A 16,814-nucleotide genomic window follows, 5' to 3' on the forward strand; every position below is an offset into this window, starting at 1 on the left:
TCATTATGCTGCACTTCAGTATCCATGCAAAATTCAGTAAAAATGATGATAAATAGCGCTTACAAAACCTGTCGTTTAAAATGTGCAGTTATTGATTAGGTGGGCGCTTTTTATCTGCAGGAGAAATGTTTAATTCAGACATGTCGCTCCAAGTTTTATGGAGAAATCTATGAGAACTATGCCATACCCTGATAAGGAAATTTACAAGGGACTATTAATCAGTGTTGCTAATGCAGTGACTCGATAGATGTGCTGGGCAAACAAGCAGTATGAATTTAGTAATATTCACGTGGGGCTGGAGAGATGGCTCAGCAGCTAAGAACACTTGCTGTACCTGCAGAGAGAGCCCTGGTTCAGGTGCCTGCATTCACATGGCAGTTCAATCCAGTTCCTGGCAACTTGGTGCCCTCTTGACCTATAGGCACCATGTCTTCATCATATAAACACCTAATAATTTTACTTCCTGCATAGTAGACTCCTGCTCTTAGGCGATTTTATAATGTTTTACAGTCATACCACCCTCACTAGTGTAGGTCTGCTAACTTGTTGACTGTGTCTGTACTAGGTTGACACGTGTAAAATACATCTCTGATAGCACTTGCCTAGGGATTATCCATTCCACAAAAGAGTGATTGCACTACTGTGGGCCTGCCTCACCCAATGTCTATCCTAAGTTCTAGTAGAATCTGGATTTAATTCTGGTATAAAGATTTTCCTAACTCACTTAAACCTTAAGTCCCAGGGCCTGAGGGTTGGCTCAGTGGGTAGAGATGCTTGCCTGCAAGCCTACCGTAGTTTGATTCCCTAGAATCCGTGTGATTGCAGGAGAGAGAGAACCAAATCCTGTACGTTGTTCTTTGACTTCCACAGATGCATGTAGTATGCACATGCCTGCTCTGAATAAATAAATGCAAAAAAAAAAAAGTGAAACACAATCTAGTTTTTTGTACTAAATGCTTAAATGTTACCTATTAATACAGCTGTTAAATTTTCTGGGTGTGCTTGTGTTTACTGTGTGTGAAAAAAAAACTTGTAAACATAAGGTAGAATCAATGGAAATTATCAAAAATTATATTTATATAAATAATTATTAAAATTATAAGCAAGAAAAAATGAGTCAATAAACTATAAGGCAAAATTAAATGACAGAATTGATATTAATATGTAATAAAAGTAAATAATTTTTCTCATGAATAATCTCACTGTTATGAAAGAATTGTTAAAAACTATATTTAGTATCTTCTCAATCTGTAGAGATGCATTTCTGCAAGAGAAGTCAGACCTCTCTCTCTCAATCTCTCTCTCTCTCTCTCTCTGCTGAACTCAGAGATTTGGTATGCCCAACAAGTGATCTACCATTGGGTTATATCAGAGTTTATAAAATGGGAAAAAGTCTAAACAACAATTAGATAATATGAGAGAAGATCCCAAAGACAATTTAAAGAAACTGGCAAACACACACACATCACACACGTGTGACATACACATCAGATGAGCAGCGTAAAGCCAGAGGCTCAACAGCTGAGGCACATTTACCAGCCTATACAGAAAGTATTCGTTATTCAATATATGATATTGAAAGTGTCTTATCACCACAGTGAAGATACATTTTAATAAAAAATAAATGATTGGTAAATTTTCTTTACATGAAATTAAACTATGGAAGGATTCAAAGGAAATATATATGAATACTCATATTTTTATAAAATGGTGAAAATGGCCATTCTGTGAGAGCCATCCTATGTATAACCTATGAAAGAACTGATTTGAATGCATCGCAATTACAAATGGTATAAAATTATGATAAGAAAAGCCAAATGTAAGTTATAAGACAATGTTTTATTACTGTAATTATATTGCCCCAGTAACACTCTGGCACAGGGACTTGCAACTTAATGGGTGTTGCAACAACACCCTTGTCCTAGGCTCTCTTTTTCTTCTTCTTTCTCTCTAGAAAACTTTGAAAGAAACGCTTCCAAGTAGTATGTTTTTTGGTGTCTCTTTGTGTACTTATTTCTGTCCTCTGAGTATGATGCAATTAACATGAGCTCTGTATAACTGAACAAAACACAGTCGAGCACTCTGGGGGATGTCAAATGCACTTAAAGTGTACTGAGCAAGACTTGGCCGATTCCTAGATTCCTTTGCTAGAGGAACATTCATTGTGATCCTCTTTTTTTTTTCCATTTTAGGGTGAAGAGGGTGACCAGGGGGAACTGGGAGAAGTTGGCGATCAAGGACCTCCAGTAAAGTATTTTTTTTTATTGTTTACCAAGATTAAGCAAATCTTTTCAATGATTAGGTATTTACCTCTTTTAGCATCTGGATTAATAGCAGTACATTATATGAATTCAACACTCTCTGTTTCCATTCAGACAGCAGTAGGCAGTCACTACTTTTTATAACGAGAGGCCCTATTGCACATTCAAGACATTTTGTTGTTTTTTGTTTAAACAGAAATGTTCTATGTAAAATTATATGTAGGCTCCAAGAATTCATAACCTGACAGGGAAATGGCAAGCCCAAGAGGACACGCCATTTAAATTTCAGCAGTGCTATGGATGGACAGAAAAAAATATCTTATATCCATTGAACATACAGTGGGTTTATATGGGATGACTAGAATTCATTCTGGAAGACATCACTATCTAGAATGTTCTTAGTGGCTGATTACCATGTCTCTTAGTGCACAGTCCCACAACTGCTACGCTATTGAGTAAGACAGTTGGACATGAGCATACTTCATTTTAGGATGCTTGCTTGATTGGAATTAATGTTAGTTTTGTACCAAGTGAAAGCATAGTTGTTAACTCCTTTGTCTAAATTATAGAAATAGTAACTGTTGAAGATTCCTTAAACATTTGAAGTTTACGGAAGTGCAGACTATGTAAAGGCTGCCACCAAAGAGACAAAGAAGACAAACTCAGGGTCTCTTTAACTACATTGCTCTTGCCTCAGGACTAGTCTTTTGTAAACAATTATTTATTTATTTTATGTGTATGAGTGTTTTGCCTGCATGTATGTATGGTACCGTGTGCACGCAATGCCTTGGAGATTTCTTAGAATTTGAGTTATAGACAGTTGTGAGGTGCCATGTCTAGGTGCTGAGAACTGGACTCAGGTCCTCTGTAAGAGAAGCCAGTGTTCCAGAAGTGGATGCTCACAGTCAGCTAATGGATGGATCACAGGGCTCCCAATGGAGGAGCTAGAGAAAGTACCCAAGGAGCTAAAGGGATCTGCAACCCTATAGGTGGAACAACATTATGAACTAACTAGTAGCCCGGAGCTCTTGACTCTAGCTGCATATGTATCAAAAGATGTCCTAGTCGGCCATCACTGGAAAGAGAGGCCCATTGGACACGCAAACTTTATATGCCCCAGTACAGGGGAACGCCAGGGCCAAAAAGGGGGAGTGGGTGGGTAGGGGATTGGGGGTGGGTGGGTATGGGGGACTTTTGGTATAGCATTGGAAATGTAAATGAGCTAAATACCTAATAAAAATGAAAAAAAAAAAAAACAAGTCTTTTATAAAAAAAAAAAAAAAGAGAAGCCAGTGTTCTTAACTGCTGAGCAATGGCTCCAGTCCCCAGGACTCGTCTTTACGTGGAGTAAGTGAGGCTCCGCATCTCAGTGTTTAGCCAGAGTTTAAGAATAAAAGTCATGTTTATGAGCATCTCGAAATGGCTTCTTCCTCTGGGCCATGTGAAACCTTCAGGAGGACTTTGTGGAAGACTGCAATTATCTTCACCAGAATCTTGTCTTCCCTGAGCCTTTGCTAGAGCCATTACGGAGCTGGCTTCTCACTCCATGGGTTATATATAGTAGCCCAGTGTAGTTTATATGCTTTTAATTTGTTGACTCTGATGAAAATTAGGTGTAGATTTATATAATTTCAAAACAATCCATTCTCAAAGATTATGGATTTCTATTGTGTAGCTCAAAGGGTCCACTGAGAGTTACTGTCAGCGTCTGCTGAAATCTTGGTGTTTGGGAGGAACTATGTCCAAATGTTTCTGAAATTCACAAATTTTTATATCTGAGAGAACAAGCACACTTATGAAGCAGCATACAGATTTATAAAAATAAAGTTCCTATTGTATATTTGTACAGTTAGTAGTGCTTATTCCTTGAGTTCCTGTACCACTGGTGCTTTTTATTATTTTATCGTGTGCACAGGAATTACTTACAGCGCCATCAAATGAGCTGGATAAGAAAGGGCAGCTTAATCCAATATGACCACATTTCGCTTGAAGTTGTTAATCTAGGCTGGCTCATACTGTACTTGGGAATTTCAGACCATTTCTGATTGACCTACAGAGAATTTGTGACTGAATTAGATAAAGGAAGGCTGGTCCTGGAACTGTGTCATTTTTTCCAAGTGTGAAGTATGAACACTATAACCACTCTAAAGCACCTTTAATGATAAGCCAATTTTGAAAGTTGACAGATGTCTGACATAGCTTACTGCTCACAGAGCACCCACTCACAGTACCCCAGAAAGCATCTAGGTTCACCCTTTATCAGGTGGTTCATGAAAAACCCTCAGCCATGGGACTAGCAACATTCCACTACTGAAAGAGGTGCTGAAACCCACGCTACTCCTCATACTTTGACTTATTCACTCCTGTGTGTGTGGTGAGTTCTCACTACATCACGTTGGAATTCAGAACACCCTTTATCATAGGAATATCATAATACATCCTGGTGACAAGTGGCTGATGGACAGCCAGGCTCTGTTTCTGCCATATAAACATTTACAGGTTCGAATGGAACGGCCTGCCTTTGGTAGTATAGATTTGTAGGTAGCTATTATTTTAAGGGTTGCAACAGTGTTACCCCTGACACACCTCAAATTAGGTGGAAGTGGTAGTTTGGGTTCTGGTGGTGAGTTTTAAAATGTCAAAAATATTGTCTCAGTTGTTCCTACTTACCATTTTGGCTATCTAACATTGTGTCAACTCAATTTGCATAGAGTTGTGAAGAATTTTACTAAAGGGTTTTAGGCATTTGAATTTTACTTTGACTTTTCTTTTTAAGCCAAAAATGTTTTCCTTGTGCTATGGACATTTCCTGATGTCTCTTTTCATTATGACGACATACTTCTGGATTAGTATCTACAAAAAGACTTCTAAGAAACGTGTGCTTTGGCTGAAACCATTTACCAGCCCCCACCCCTTTCACTTTTCCAGGGACCTCAGGGTCTGAGAGGCATCACTGGCATAGTTGGAGACAAAGGAGAAAAGGTAAGATATCTATGATAAAGTCATAGTATAAAAGTGATCTCACCTCTATTACCGTCACTTGTTAGTTTATAATCTATATGTTTATTTATTTTTGTCATTCTTCATAAAGCAGTTTTGTAATTATTGACAATAACAAGAAAACTATGTGTAATTGTTAACTATAGATATAACCCAAATATTTTTTGGTGGAATTTGTGGTGCAGAACCCATGGGCAGAGGGGAGTACTGTCTTAGCTAAATTATAGTAAGTGGGGGTGTAATATTTGAGTTTTGACAGTATTTGTAACTAGTACTCATAAATAATACTGACACAATGCTGGCAGACTTCAGCTCCAGCAAGGCAAAGACAAGATGGAAAGAGAGAGGCAAGGGAAACTATTGTATGTCCTATGATCCTGGGATTGTGTTAGTCACCCTGCCGCGTCCATACAGTTATGACCACAGTCACTAGCCTGTCCTTGACTACTTCTAGAAGTTAGGTTTTCCTGGCTTTTCTGGTGCAAGGAGCCTGCAAGCTCAGGAACAGGTTTACATTAAGAAAGAATTTTTACTTCGTCCTTGGAAGGCAGGTTAGTAAATATTTGACTATAATGCAATCAAGAAAGACACCCAGCTGCAGTCACGCAGGACAAGGAAGCTCCACTCAAAGCAGGGGCTTAATCTTGATGTGACACCTGGGAGAGCCATGCAAAGCTGACTTCAGGATGTCCTGAGGATGAGGTGAAGTTGATGGTGAAGGATGAAGACTTGTGATGCTTGGTGGAGTGGCTATCCTAAGGAAAAACAATGGAAACCATTCACATTACTCTCAGCAATATTGCTTTGTGTGTGTGGAACGTGTGTGGTGGAGGGATTATGTCTAGTGCTGAAGCAAAAACCGTCAACATTTTTTTTTTAGAAAGTTTATTTAGAATGCCAGTATACGGGACTATAGATCGTTTAAACGTTTTTGCTCCTCAACAATTTGGACCCTGGTGTTGCTCTCTTTCCAGTGAGCTTTGCTACTTTGTATCAGTTCCACGCAGCACAGTGATCTTTAGTTAAAATTAAGTAACAGTAAGTTTTCATTGTTGATACTCAGTAGGCCAAGGGAAGCCCATGTCAGAAGAGCTACACATCCTATGACTTGTGGGCCTGGTTTGTCTATCACATTTTCTTCTATCTCTCTTCTCACACTCAATCTCTTCTAGATATTTTTCTACCTGTTTTCTTTTTCCATTTCCTCTAAGGTATTTCTAAAAACAAACAAATAAACAAACAACCACCAAAACCCCACACACTGAAGCCCTATATATTTTTACATCCATACCACTTTAAGTAACATTCTATATCACTCTCGGTTATTAAGTAATAAAGTCCATTTATTTCAGTGTAGCTGACACCCAGGCTATCACTTCCGTCCAGATTTAACGCACTCTGTAAAATAGGCGACCTCGCCTTGAAACCCAATTACTGCTCTTGATGTGTTCTTTATTTGAGGTTGTTCTCTATTTGATAGTTTTCAAAAATTCTCATTTCTCTTCATTTCTGTCAAATTGCTTTAAAAAAAAAAAGGCAGCTCCTCTCAGGAACACAGATGTGGAGTGGTTACCTAGTAACAGCACTTCCGGTCTGAGCTCATGCTGGACTGCTCTACGGTACAGAGAGCTCTCTGCTGAGTGAGAGTGCATCAAAGCTATTTCTATCACGCAAAGGCGGAGGTGCATGCTTGCAGTGCAGGGTGAATGAGGAACTCAGTGTCTGTTTCAGGCCTTCGAAATCCTTTCTTTTCTGGTGAATGGAGAATGTCTCGGCTCTGTTCTGGTTTTTAGGGATCAAAGAATTGCAGAGCTCTGTGGTCCCTCTGCTTCCATAGTGTTTTCTTTCCTCTTTGAGTCTGCCAGCTTCTGAACTTTCTCTCAAAGGATTTCTAGGTTTTCATTGTTATTATATGTGAGGTCTACCTGCTTCTGCTGGACTGACATCCACCCAATGTTCTCCGCGGCTTTCAACTTGGTTTGATCACCTTCTCATTTCACCTACATTGTTAGGAGACCATCCATCTGTCCGCTCAAGTTATCCTCGTGCTTTCTTACTTACTTTTAGAGGAAAAGAGCATTTCAAGATGCAGCCTGTGCTTGGTTGAGGACACTATGTAGTGTGCACAAAACCCACTGTAGTTTTGTTTTTAAGACAAAGTCATCTTTTGATTCTAATGAAGAAAATAAGATGGTATCTATTCTGTTGCCAAGTCGGGATCATTTCCAGATGATTAGACTTGAAAAAACAAACAAACAAACAAACATTTAGACCAGTGGTTCCCAACCTCTGGGTCATAACCCTTTTGGGTCAGTTTGTAATAATGAAAATAAATCCTGCATATCAAATATTTACATTATGATTCATAACAGTAGCAAAATGACAGTAATGAAGTAGCAATGAGATAATTTTATGTTTCGGGGTCAGCATAACACGAGGAAGTATATTAAAGGGTCTCAACAAGGTTGACAACTACTGATCTAGCTAGTTCCGATGTTATCACAGTGTAAGTTGGATATATCTGGAGAAAGTAGGTTGATTACTATATATAAAGTGAATATGTTTTATGAATATATGTTAGATTCCTCTAACAGTCTTAATAGTTTACTCTTCTGAATCACATAGTCATATAACTTACTTTTATTTACATCTGGCAGGGTGGTAGTTTCAAGAGTTGTAGAAGTCCCTCTCACATCTGTGGCACTGTAGAATTCAGTGAAGTGAAAGTCACACTCACCTGGGGGCTCTCAGCCCTCTAGCATAAATGAATTTCCATAGGTATCCTGAGACTTTTGGAAACTGACCACTAAATCTTATACAAGAGACTTGCTAAGTCCTCTGAATAAGTCCCAGTTTTCAGCTCATATCAGCAGTTGAGAATAGATCCATTGTTATCTTAAAGCATCCAGAGTTGTATCAGGGGCTGTCCTGACTGCTGCTAGCATGATGAGCAATACACACTTGTGGTTTCAGGTGTGGAGTGTCTAATGGCTTACTCTTCTGTGTTCATTCACAAATACAGTATGCATTAAAATATAAAGCATCCTTTTATTCTGGCGGATATGCATCAGAAAGATGAAGATGCCATGTAGCATGCATGACTGATCTGAATTTTATTTCTTTGTTTTGTTTTCAGGGTGCTCGGGGATTTGATGGAGAGCCTGGACCTCAGGGCATTCCAGGTGCAGCTGTAAGTAGTTTTTCTTTTACAAACAAACAAATAACAAAAGACAAACAAAACAACAACAAAACCCAAAACAGTGACTTTTTAAAAGCAGTGCTGCTTTCCCCACTCCTCTTCTAGAATCCCCTCTCTTCTCCCCCCACCTCTGCTTTTCACTCCTTTATATTGATATATCATCTTGCTATGCAACCCTGGCTGGCCTTAGACTTGCAGTAATCCTCCTGCTCCAGCCTTCCAAATGCTGAGATTACAATGAACACTATTAACCACAAAACACATATTTCTAAGATTCTCCCAGATTAAAAAATGCTATCTATATAATATATAAGTAGCTTATACATGCAAGTAATTAAAGTGGAAAAATAGAAGCCAGGACTGGTAGTATAGGCTGTAATAACAGCTACTCAAGAGTTCAAGGTGAAGGGTGCCCAAATTCAAGGCATGCTTGGACTACAGGGTGAGTTCAAGGCTAGTCTGACCAACTCAGTGAGACTCTGCCATTACAAAAGGTAGGGGAAGAGAGTGGCTAGGGGCATAGTTTAGCAGCAGAGTGCTTTCTCCTATTAGGTGAAAGGCCCTAAGTTCAAATCCTAGAGCCAGTGAATTAATAGAAAAATGAGCAAAGACACTAGGCACACAAGTGGTGCACAGACATACACAGGGGCAACATAGCCATACACATTGAAAAACAAGTTAGTAATTCTCAATGTGGATGAAGCTTCCTAATCATAAAACACTCCTAAAGAAGTAACTTTTGTTCACATTGGGAACTTCTGCGTTCATACAGGGTGATCAAGGACAGCGAGGCCCTCCAGGAGAAACAGGTCCTGAGGGAGACAGAGTGAGTACAAAATTAGTTTGAATCCTTGCAAAACTTCCTGTTCTTCTGAGTTATCTATTGGTTTTTCCTATTTGGCATGGCCTGGGCATTTTAATCATTGAAGATGTCTTATTTCTTTTATCTCTTTTGCCCTACAGGGCATTCAAGGTTCCCGAGGAATTCCTGGATCCCCAGGGCCAAAAGGAGACACGGTATGTCCCGAGCTGTGGGTGTCACGTAGAGTTCCCAGGATAATTACTGACTTGCAGTGGGACTGCAGGAAAGAAGGCTACGTCTTGTTCTAAGACAGTGTGCTCTTTGTGTGTCTTATAGGGCTTGCCAGGTGTAGATGGCCGAGATGGAATACCAGGAATGCCCGGGACAAAGGTAGATGTGTGGACTGGGTTTGCCTGAATGGGGATCCCTCTGCTGTGGATAAGTATGCTTAGCATTCCATTATAACATTACTAGGTTTGCTTAGAGAGCACTGCCATTTCCCTCTCTCTCTCTCTCTCTCAATTGTAAACTGAAATGTCAATTGCAAAATTATTATTAAAATAGCATACTTATTTGCTTGGCTTAGCAACTACATGAAATAGCCCCACTGATGAGTGTAGGCTGAAGGAAATTCTATATTTGAATATGTGTCCTTTGTCCTTCCCACCACTGACCCTGACCTAAGTAATTTAAAAGTGTGCCTAAGGTTAGCTGCTGGAAAGCTATTTTGCCTAAAATGCATGTACTTGTCTTTCTTAGAAGAACACAGCAGTTCATAAAGGTCTGATTGTGTGATAATGAACTTGCTTTCAGGGTGAAGCAGGGAAGCCTGGACCCCCCGGGGACGTGGGATTGCAGGGCTTACCAGTATGTGCTAATCTTTTGTTTCTTACATGTTCATGTTTGATGTGTGTGACAAAAACAAAGATGAATTTGGAGGGTTAGATACATTATGCAATTTGAAGAAAATATGATGGTTTCTTTTTTTTTTAGTTCTATTATTTTAATTTTCATTTTATTTTTTAAATTTTGTTTCCCCCTTAGGGTTAGCTAGCTGGTCATTTACCCAAGAATCATAAAAAGAACAGTACATTCTGCTTATGCACTATTAAATTTATTGTTTGGGTCTGCCTTTTCTGTTATCTTCCTTAAATAGTCCATAGCAAGGGCTGGAGAGATGGCTCAGTGGATAAGAGGATTGACTGTTCTTCCAGAGGTCCTGAGTTCAATTCCCAGCAACCACATGGTGGCTCACAACACAGCTCTGGCTCTTGTCTTACTTTTAGCCAGTCTTGGAGTTCTTGTTAGCCGAGCTGAGATAGGAGAGCGAAATAGTTCTCAGGGACAGGGTGAGAAAGGTTCCCAGTCTTGGGCTATAGGATAGTTGAATAGTTGAAACATTAAAATCAGTATTCTCTATTAATGTATGGCCAAAAATTCATATGCCGTTTGTGTTTTTGAGTTTTTGTGCTTGAGTCTTTGAAAGTGAATCTTTTTAGTTAACAAAGGATACTTGGTAGCATCAAGCAGTGGCTCCCAATCTGTTATGGCATATGGCATTTTTCTATCTGCCAGTGATATTACAGATTTCCCTATACCAACATGAGCAAAAAGGGGACTTGATTATTCTGTACAAGAAACAATGTTACATTCCTCGAGCATCTGTCCTGCCCTAAAGATGGTCTGTTGATGTGAAGATGGGCCTGAATCCTTACTTGAAGGCCATTCCAGAAAGTAACCTTAGCTTGGAGATTTTCTTTAAGGTTGTTCAGCCTTAACACGCTTAACAAGGCACGGGAAAGCCTCACGCTACACACCACGTGAAGCTCCGCTATGAGGCAGCATCTCTGCAGGCTGTCTTCAAGGTTGCCATGGTCCCTTCTGCCTCTTCTCAGCAGGAGGGTTTGGCATTTGTTGGTTCCTCAGATGAGGCAGTTAAACTCAGAATCTGTGTGTGTTCCTTTAGGGTGTCCCTGGAATCCCTGGTGCAAAAGGTGTTGCCGGTGAAAAGGTAAAAATCAAATTGAGCTTGCAGCTAATATTTTGCTTTATGCCTTTATGAGTTTATTCTTGTTATAATTTTTAATATACCCAGCCTGCATTTTATTTCATATTTAACTTTGGGGAGAAATCAGAAAGCAAAATCCTTTAAAGTGTCCATGTGCTAATCTCTTTCCCAGCTGTGGAAAATGGCTGATGAGACTGTCTTCCTGAAATTGTTATTCTTTGCTAGTATAAGACAGAGACAGCCTCATAGTTTCTGACTATTTAAAATTAGGAAGATATGATTAACCTATAGAATTTATGTCAGTTATATTCTATAGAGAATTCAAGAACAAGTCATTTAAAACAACAGGCCAAAGAAGTAAAACAAACACGATAAAACAGAGCTTTTCTTTAGAGTAAACTAGATAAAACTTGATAAAGCAGAAGTTGAGGCTGGGAGGTGGTGCTGTCTGGGAAGCGCTTGCCTGAGTTGGATCCCTAGAACCCCTGTGAAAGGCCCGGTGTAGAAGTGTGTGCCTACCATCCTAGAAGGATGCTTTCACTTCAGCGAACAGTCAGCTTAGCCTACAGGGTGAGTTTGACAAATTCCAGGCCAATGCCATACTCCGTCTCAATAAACACAAATGTGGAGGAATACACTCTGGCCTTCACACACACCCAGTGGCACTCACATCCCACACATACCTGTACATGCACACACGTGTGAACATGTGATCACGGGTGTATACAAACACATAGGCAAGAAAGAGAGGCTGTATTCTCCCAGGTTCTCACCATGCAACCAGGAGCTGAATGCTGTTTACTAGAAGCATCGCCTGGTGTGCATAAGGAAGGTTGATGACTATACTCACTGTCTGAATTATTCTAAATGCTGTCTTTTGTCTTTAGGGTAACACGGGTGCTCCAGGAAAGCCCGGTCAGTTGGGAAGTTCAGGGAAACCAGTAAGACTATGTTTATGCTTTTCTGTCAATCAAGATTGATAGCTACCAGGAATAGTTGGCTCATTGTATCTCTGCTTTCCTTTCCACAGGGCCAACAAGGGCCCCCAGGAGAGGTTGGACCTCGGGGACCCAGGGGCCTTCCAGTGAGTACTCTTCTCCCATGCCTTCCTTTTGAGGATGTCACTGAGTGTCCTTTACTATGGCTGCATGGGTGGTTGTTGATATTTGAGCATGTGCAGATCTATCTGGCCCAGAGAGGCAGCAAAATGATGATACTAATTTATATATCTGGTGCATCTTCTTTTCCAAAACTGGAACCAAAATGATGTGTTTTAAAGAAGCATAAAGGGGCTTTTATTCTCTTCTTATGCTGGAAGTATTTTAGTGTGGTTAAAAACCTTTAGTAAAATGTAATTCACATGCTATATGAATTAACCACTTAATATGCATGACATTAATTTTTAGCATATTCACAAAATTATGTAGTCATCGCTATGATTAATCTCATAATATTTTTTTATCACCCACTAAAGAAACCCTGCTCTCACATTCAGGCATTCAGCTCCCAACCTTCTGACTCTATGCACTCCTAGGTCCTCTTTCTGTCCCTATGGCTGATTCTGAAAGTTTTATATGAACAGATCTATACACTATGCTTCTGCCTTGGTGTACATTCTACACTCTACACTCTACACTATGTCTTGGTATAATGTTTTCACCTGTCCACCAGGTATAGGAATTTGGTTTGTCTCCACTTTTGGCTGCTATGAACATGTGTATTCACACCTTTTCTGTGAATGCCTTTTAATTCCCTTGAGTGCTTAGGAGTGACTCTGCATTTATGCTCTGAGACGCTTCTCTATTTCTTAATAGAGCTCCTGTTCTAGCCACGCCCTCTGCTCACTCATTGTTCTGTTTCAGGGTTGGAACCTGTGAATTTCTAACGGAAACACTTGCCGAGGATTATCGGCAAGGAACCAGAGGTTAAAGCCAGATCACAGTTCTTCTTCTTCTTCTTTTTTTAATATTTATTTATTATATATGAATACACTGTAGCTGTCTTCAGACACCCCATTACAGATGGTTGTGAGTCACCATGAGGTTGCTGGGAATTGAACTCAGGACCTCTGGAAGAGCAGTCAGTGCTCTTAACCATTGATCCATCTCTCCAGCCCCCAGATCACAATTCTTAAGCAGTAAACATGCTGTATGATGGACTGACCCAGGGAGGTATACAAGTGTTGAGGAATTAGTATTTTGAGACTGCTTACAGTTAAGTCCACTTTTTTTTTGAGCAGAAAGCTGTGTATGATTGAATGAGCATTGACTGTACACCTATTGTTTATCAGGAAATGCACTAAAAACTCACACACACAAAACACACACGTGCATGTGTATACGGGTGTCATGTGTGTGGAGGCCTATGTGGCATGCATGAAAACCCAAGATGGCCGACAGAAATCCTTATCTGTGGAGTAGAAGCACCTCAGTTAGGATGAGGACTGCTCTGTGTAGTTCTAAGCTCACTGGTTATAAAAGAAAGGTTAGTTCCCTCTTTTGATTCTCTAGTGATTTCCTGGGAAGCCCTCTGTCACACTTTCTCTGCTTGGTTTATTATTGGTCTGAGAGGCTCCTGGCCCTGGTGTGGTACTGTGTTTTACTGGCTCCTAGCCAGCCTCCCTCCAGGCTTCTCAGAGCTTGCCAGGCTTTTGGATGAGTGGAGTTACATTTGCTCTACTCTCTTGCTTCTGACCGGAAATAGCACCCTGCAAGTTTTCCTCCTTCTGAACATCATATGCTTTTCATGGAGACCTTCACTCCACCCCAGCACAACAGCCTCAAGCACAGAGGTCTCCATATGGGGACCATATGGTGTGTTGTTGAATATTCTAAGCCACTCCCCATCCTGCCCAGCCCTCAGCAGTGGTGTGTGAAGCAGATAGGAGTGATGGTAAGCATTCAGATAGAGCTTTCTCTGCCTACATATAAAGAAATGTTTAAATCTGCACAAGATAATATGAGTCTATCATATCACAAAATTGAATCCTTTAAAAAAATGAGGTAGACTTCAATTTATTAGGAAAATAAATGGATAAAAAATTGTTTAGAGAAATAAGAATTGATCTTTTGAATTAAACCAGCATCCTTCCTTTTTGTTACTGCCAGAGAGAAACACTTAGTATACAGAACAGGCTGAACGTAATGATGTATAATTTCTCACTTATGAAATGCAGCTAACATGCACCAAAGATATTCTTTATGCTTCAGCTAGTTAGCTAGGTAATTTGGGAAATGTGTGAAATATGAGAGCCACGACAAGTTAAAGAAATGGTATAGAGTCAATTCTTTTGGAAAGCAATGCTGGTAACATTTAGTCTAACTAAATGTAATGCTTTTTTTGTGTGATCTTTATAAATGTTCCTTTGTAAGGGAAGTGGCATCGACTTGAATTATTTGGTGTCTGTTTCTCTCTGTGCTCTCATGCCAATACTGCCACGGCATGGCTTGAAGTTGGTACTTGTTTGCCAAATTCTCCTGGCACAAGAGACTCAGAATCAAAGGTGAAGAGGGCTGAGGAGAAACAGGGAATATTGGAATATGGAGCAAAGTGCTAGGAGACAACCACACAATGCAGACCTAAAGGACTCCATGGGGTTATCTGTAGCCACAGCTGGGACAGAGGCTCTGCATCTTCTCTAAAGCCTTGGATGCCTTTTAGGGATGTGTCGGCTGATGGGTTTGAAGTTCTCAGAGATGCTGAGAGAAACAAAGAGCCTTTTAGTACATTCTCACACATCAGCTGGCAGAATTCCATCTTTATCCAGGTTCCTTTTAATTCTCTTCTTATAAATGGGAACTCTTATGGGGTGTGTAAATATTAGCCATGGGGAGGAGCATTTCTGTCCCTGCCTCCATTGGCCACACTGAGAGTGGTGACCACAAGATGCTGGAGTACAAGGCTCGGTCATCTACTTAGCACAGGCTCAGTTGATGGCGGCTTGCCTAGTTGTTCTTAGAATGTGGTTAGGCTCCACTTTTAGGTTGGCTATTTATATCTTGGTTTCTCATCTTTTTCTTCTGACATAAAAATCCAGAATTTACATGAGTGTGTGCGTGAGTGTGTGTGTGTGTGTGTGTGTGTGTGTGTGTGTGTGTGTGTGTGTTGCCCTTAGCATTTTGGTTGTACCTCCATTGAATTCTGTTATGAAAATGAACATGGTGGACTTCCTCAGTGAAGATTCTCTAGAAATAGATACATTCTAAATAGCCTGGAGCTTGTAACATGGAAATGCAGAAGAACAAAGAACCTACCTGTTTGTGCAGTAGTAGACACATCTACATGTCACAGGTCCTTCCCTGGTCCTACATGGATACTGACTCCCTCTGGGTACATCCATCTACCAGTGCAGGTATTTACAGCGGTACTCTGAGCCATCTGTGGGCACTCAGCTGCAGCCTTGCCAGGGATGTGAAGGACTTGTGGAACAAACACTAAGGAGCTACGAATGATGAGAAAATAAGATGCCGGCAGAGAAAATCCTTGTGTTTGACTCTTGAGATAGTTAGTCCTCTCAAGCATAAACTAAAGGCTCTAGAGTCCTAATATTTGAATTTCTTCATCTCGTTATACTAACCATTCTTAACTTTGATACAGTAGAATGATTCTTTTATATAGAAGGGAATGCTTGAGACTAAATGAATGCAGGAGTTAGGAATTAAGCTTCATTCTGATATTTCTTTTTCCTCATCAGTGATATCAGTTTTTAAGATTAAAGTCTTGTTAGACCAATGTCTTTGAGACTCTGCTTCACAGTGCAGCTGGGAACTATTTGAGAATGCCAGTCACACACACACACACACACACACACACACACACAGAGATGAGAAGCCATCTTGGAAGATCTACTCCAAATTAATTGGAGCAGAAACTTAAGTTCCCCTTTGTTGCAATTTTTACAAAGTAAACTTATTCGTAGGCGATGCCATACATGTGTCTAATGTACTGTAACCACACATACTCCATACCTGTCTAATCCTCGACTCCACTACTCCATAAAGACCTGCCCCCTTTTCTGTTTTCTGATTCTGTCTTTGTTGAGTGACATGATGAGTATAACCGGAGCCATGTGCTTGAGCGTAGGTGTGATGCAGTCCCCTGGAGTATGGGGGGGACTTACCGCTGCCTAGACTATGGAAGATGATGACTCTCCTTTCTCTAGAATTCTTCCTTAGTCAATCATTCCTATGGGAAGGGTGGGCCATGAGCCTCTCCTGTGGTGGGTATCTGGAGAGAGGGCAGAAGACAATCTTTATTAATGGATAGAAAAAGGAACTGTTGCAGTGGCCATTTCCATGTGGATTTACATCCTCATGGGGTACTACCTCCGGGCTTCCGAGTCACTCATGGAATTAAGGACCAATGTATTATTCCAAATGCTTAACCTGACAGGTTGTTAATATAAAAATTATTGAAAAGTACTTACGAGCATTGAGTTTCAGTCACTCATAAGTCATTTGAAAGGGCCATAATGAAATTATAGCCCACAGCCAGAGACTGTTGTAATGTGGTAACCTTTAGGGAAATTGAAGGTTTATGGATCTT

The 16,814-nt window shown here is 40.2% G+C and overlaps 1 protein-coding gene across 2 annotated transcripts in view; it reads left to right on the plus strand.

Annotated features, from left to right (window-relative positions):
* The window catches only part of Col9a1 (collagen, type IX, alpha 1), a 75,150-nt gene that overhangs the window by 34,758 nt on the left and 23,578 nt on the right, over window positions 1–16,814 (plus strand). For both annotated transcript variants that reach the window (NM_007740.3, NM_001290691.1), the window contains 10 exons: window positions 2,193–2,246; window positions 5,190–5,243; window positions 8,398–8,451; window positions 9,233–9,286; window positions 9,424–9,477; window positions 9,599–9,652; window positions 10,076–10,129; window positions 11,229–11,273; window positions 12,158–12,211; window positions 12,301–12,354. In NM_007740.3, the coding sequence (NP_031766.3) occupies window positions 2,193–2,246; window positions 5,190–5,243; window positions 8,398–8,451; window positions 9,233–9,286; window positions 9,424–9,477; window positions 9,599–9,652; window positions 10,076–10,129; window positions 11,229–11,273; window positions 12,158–12,211; window positions 12,301–12,354 (531 nt within the window). The remainder of the gene's footprint in view (window positions 1–2,192; window positions 2,247–5,189; window positions 5,244–8,397; window positions 8,452–9,232; window positions 9,287–9,423; window positions 9,478–9,598; window positions 9,653–10,075; window positions 10,130–11,228; window positions 11,274–12,157; window positions 12,212–12,300; window positions 12,355–16,814) is intronic.

Source organism: Mus musculus, chromosome 1 (assembly GCF_000001635.26).
Source record: "Mus musculus strain C57BL/6J chromosome 1, GRCm38.p6 C57BL/6J".
NCBI classification, from domain to species: domain Eukaryota; kingdom Metazoa; phylum Chordata; class Mammalia; order Rodentia; family Muridae; genus Mus; species Mus musculus.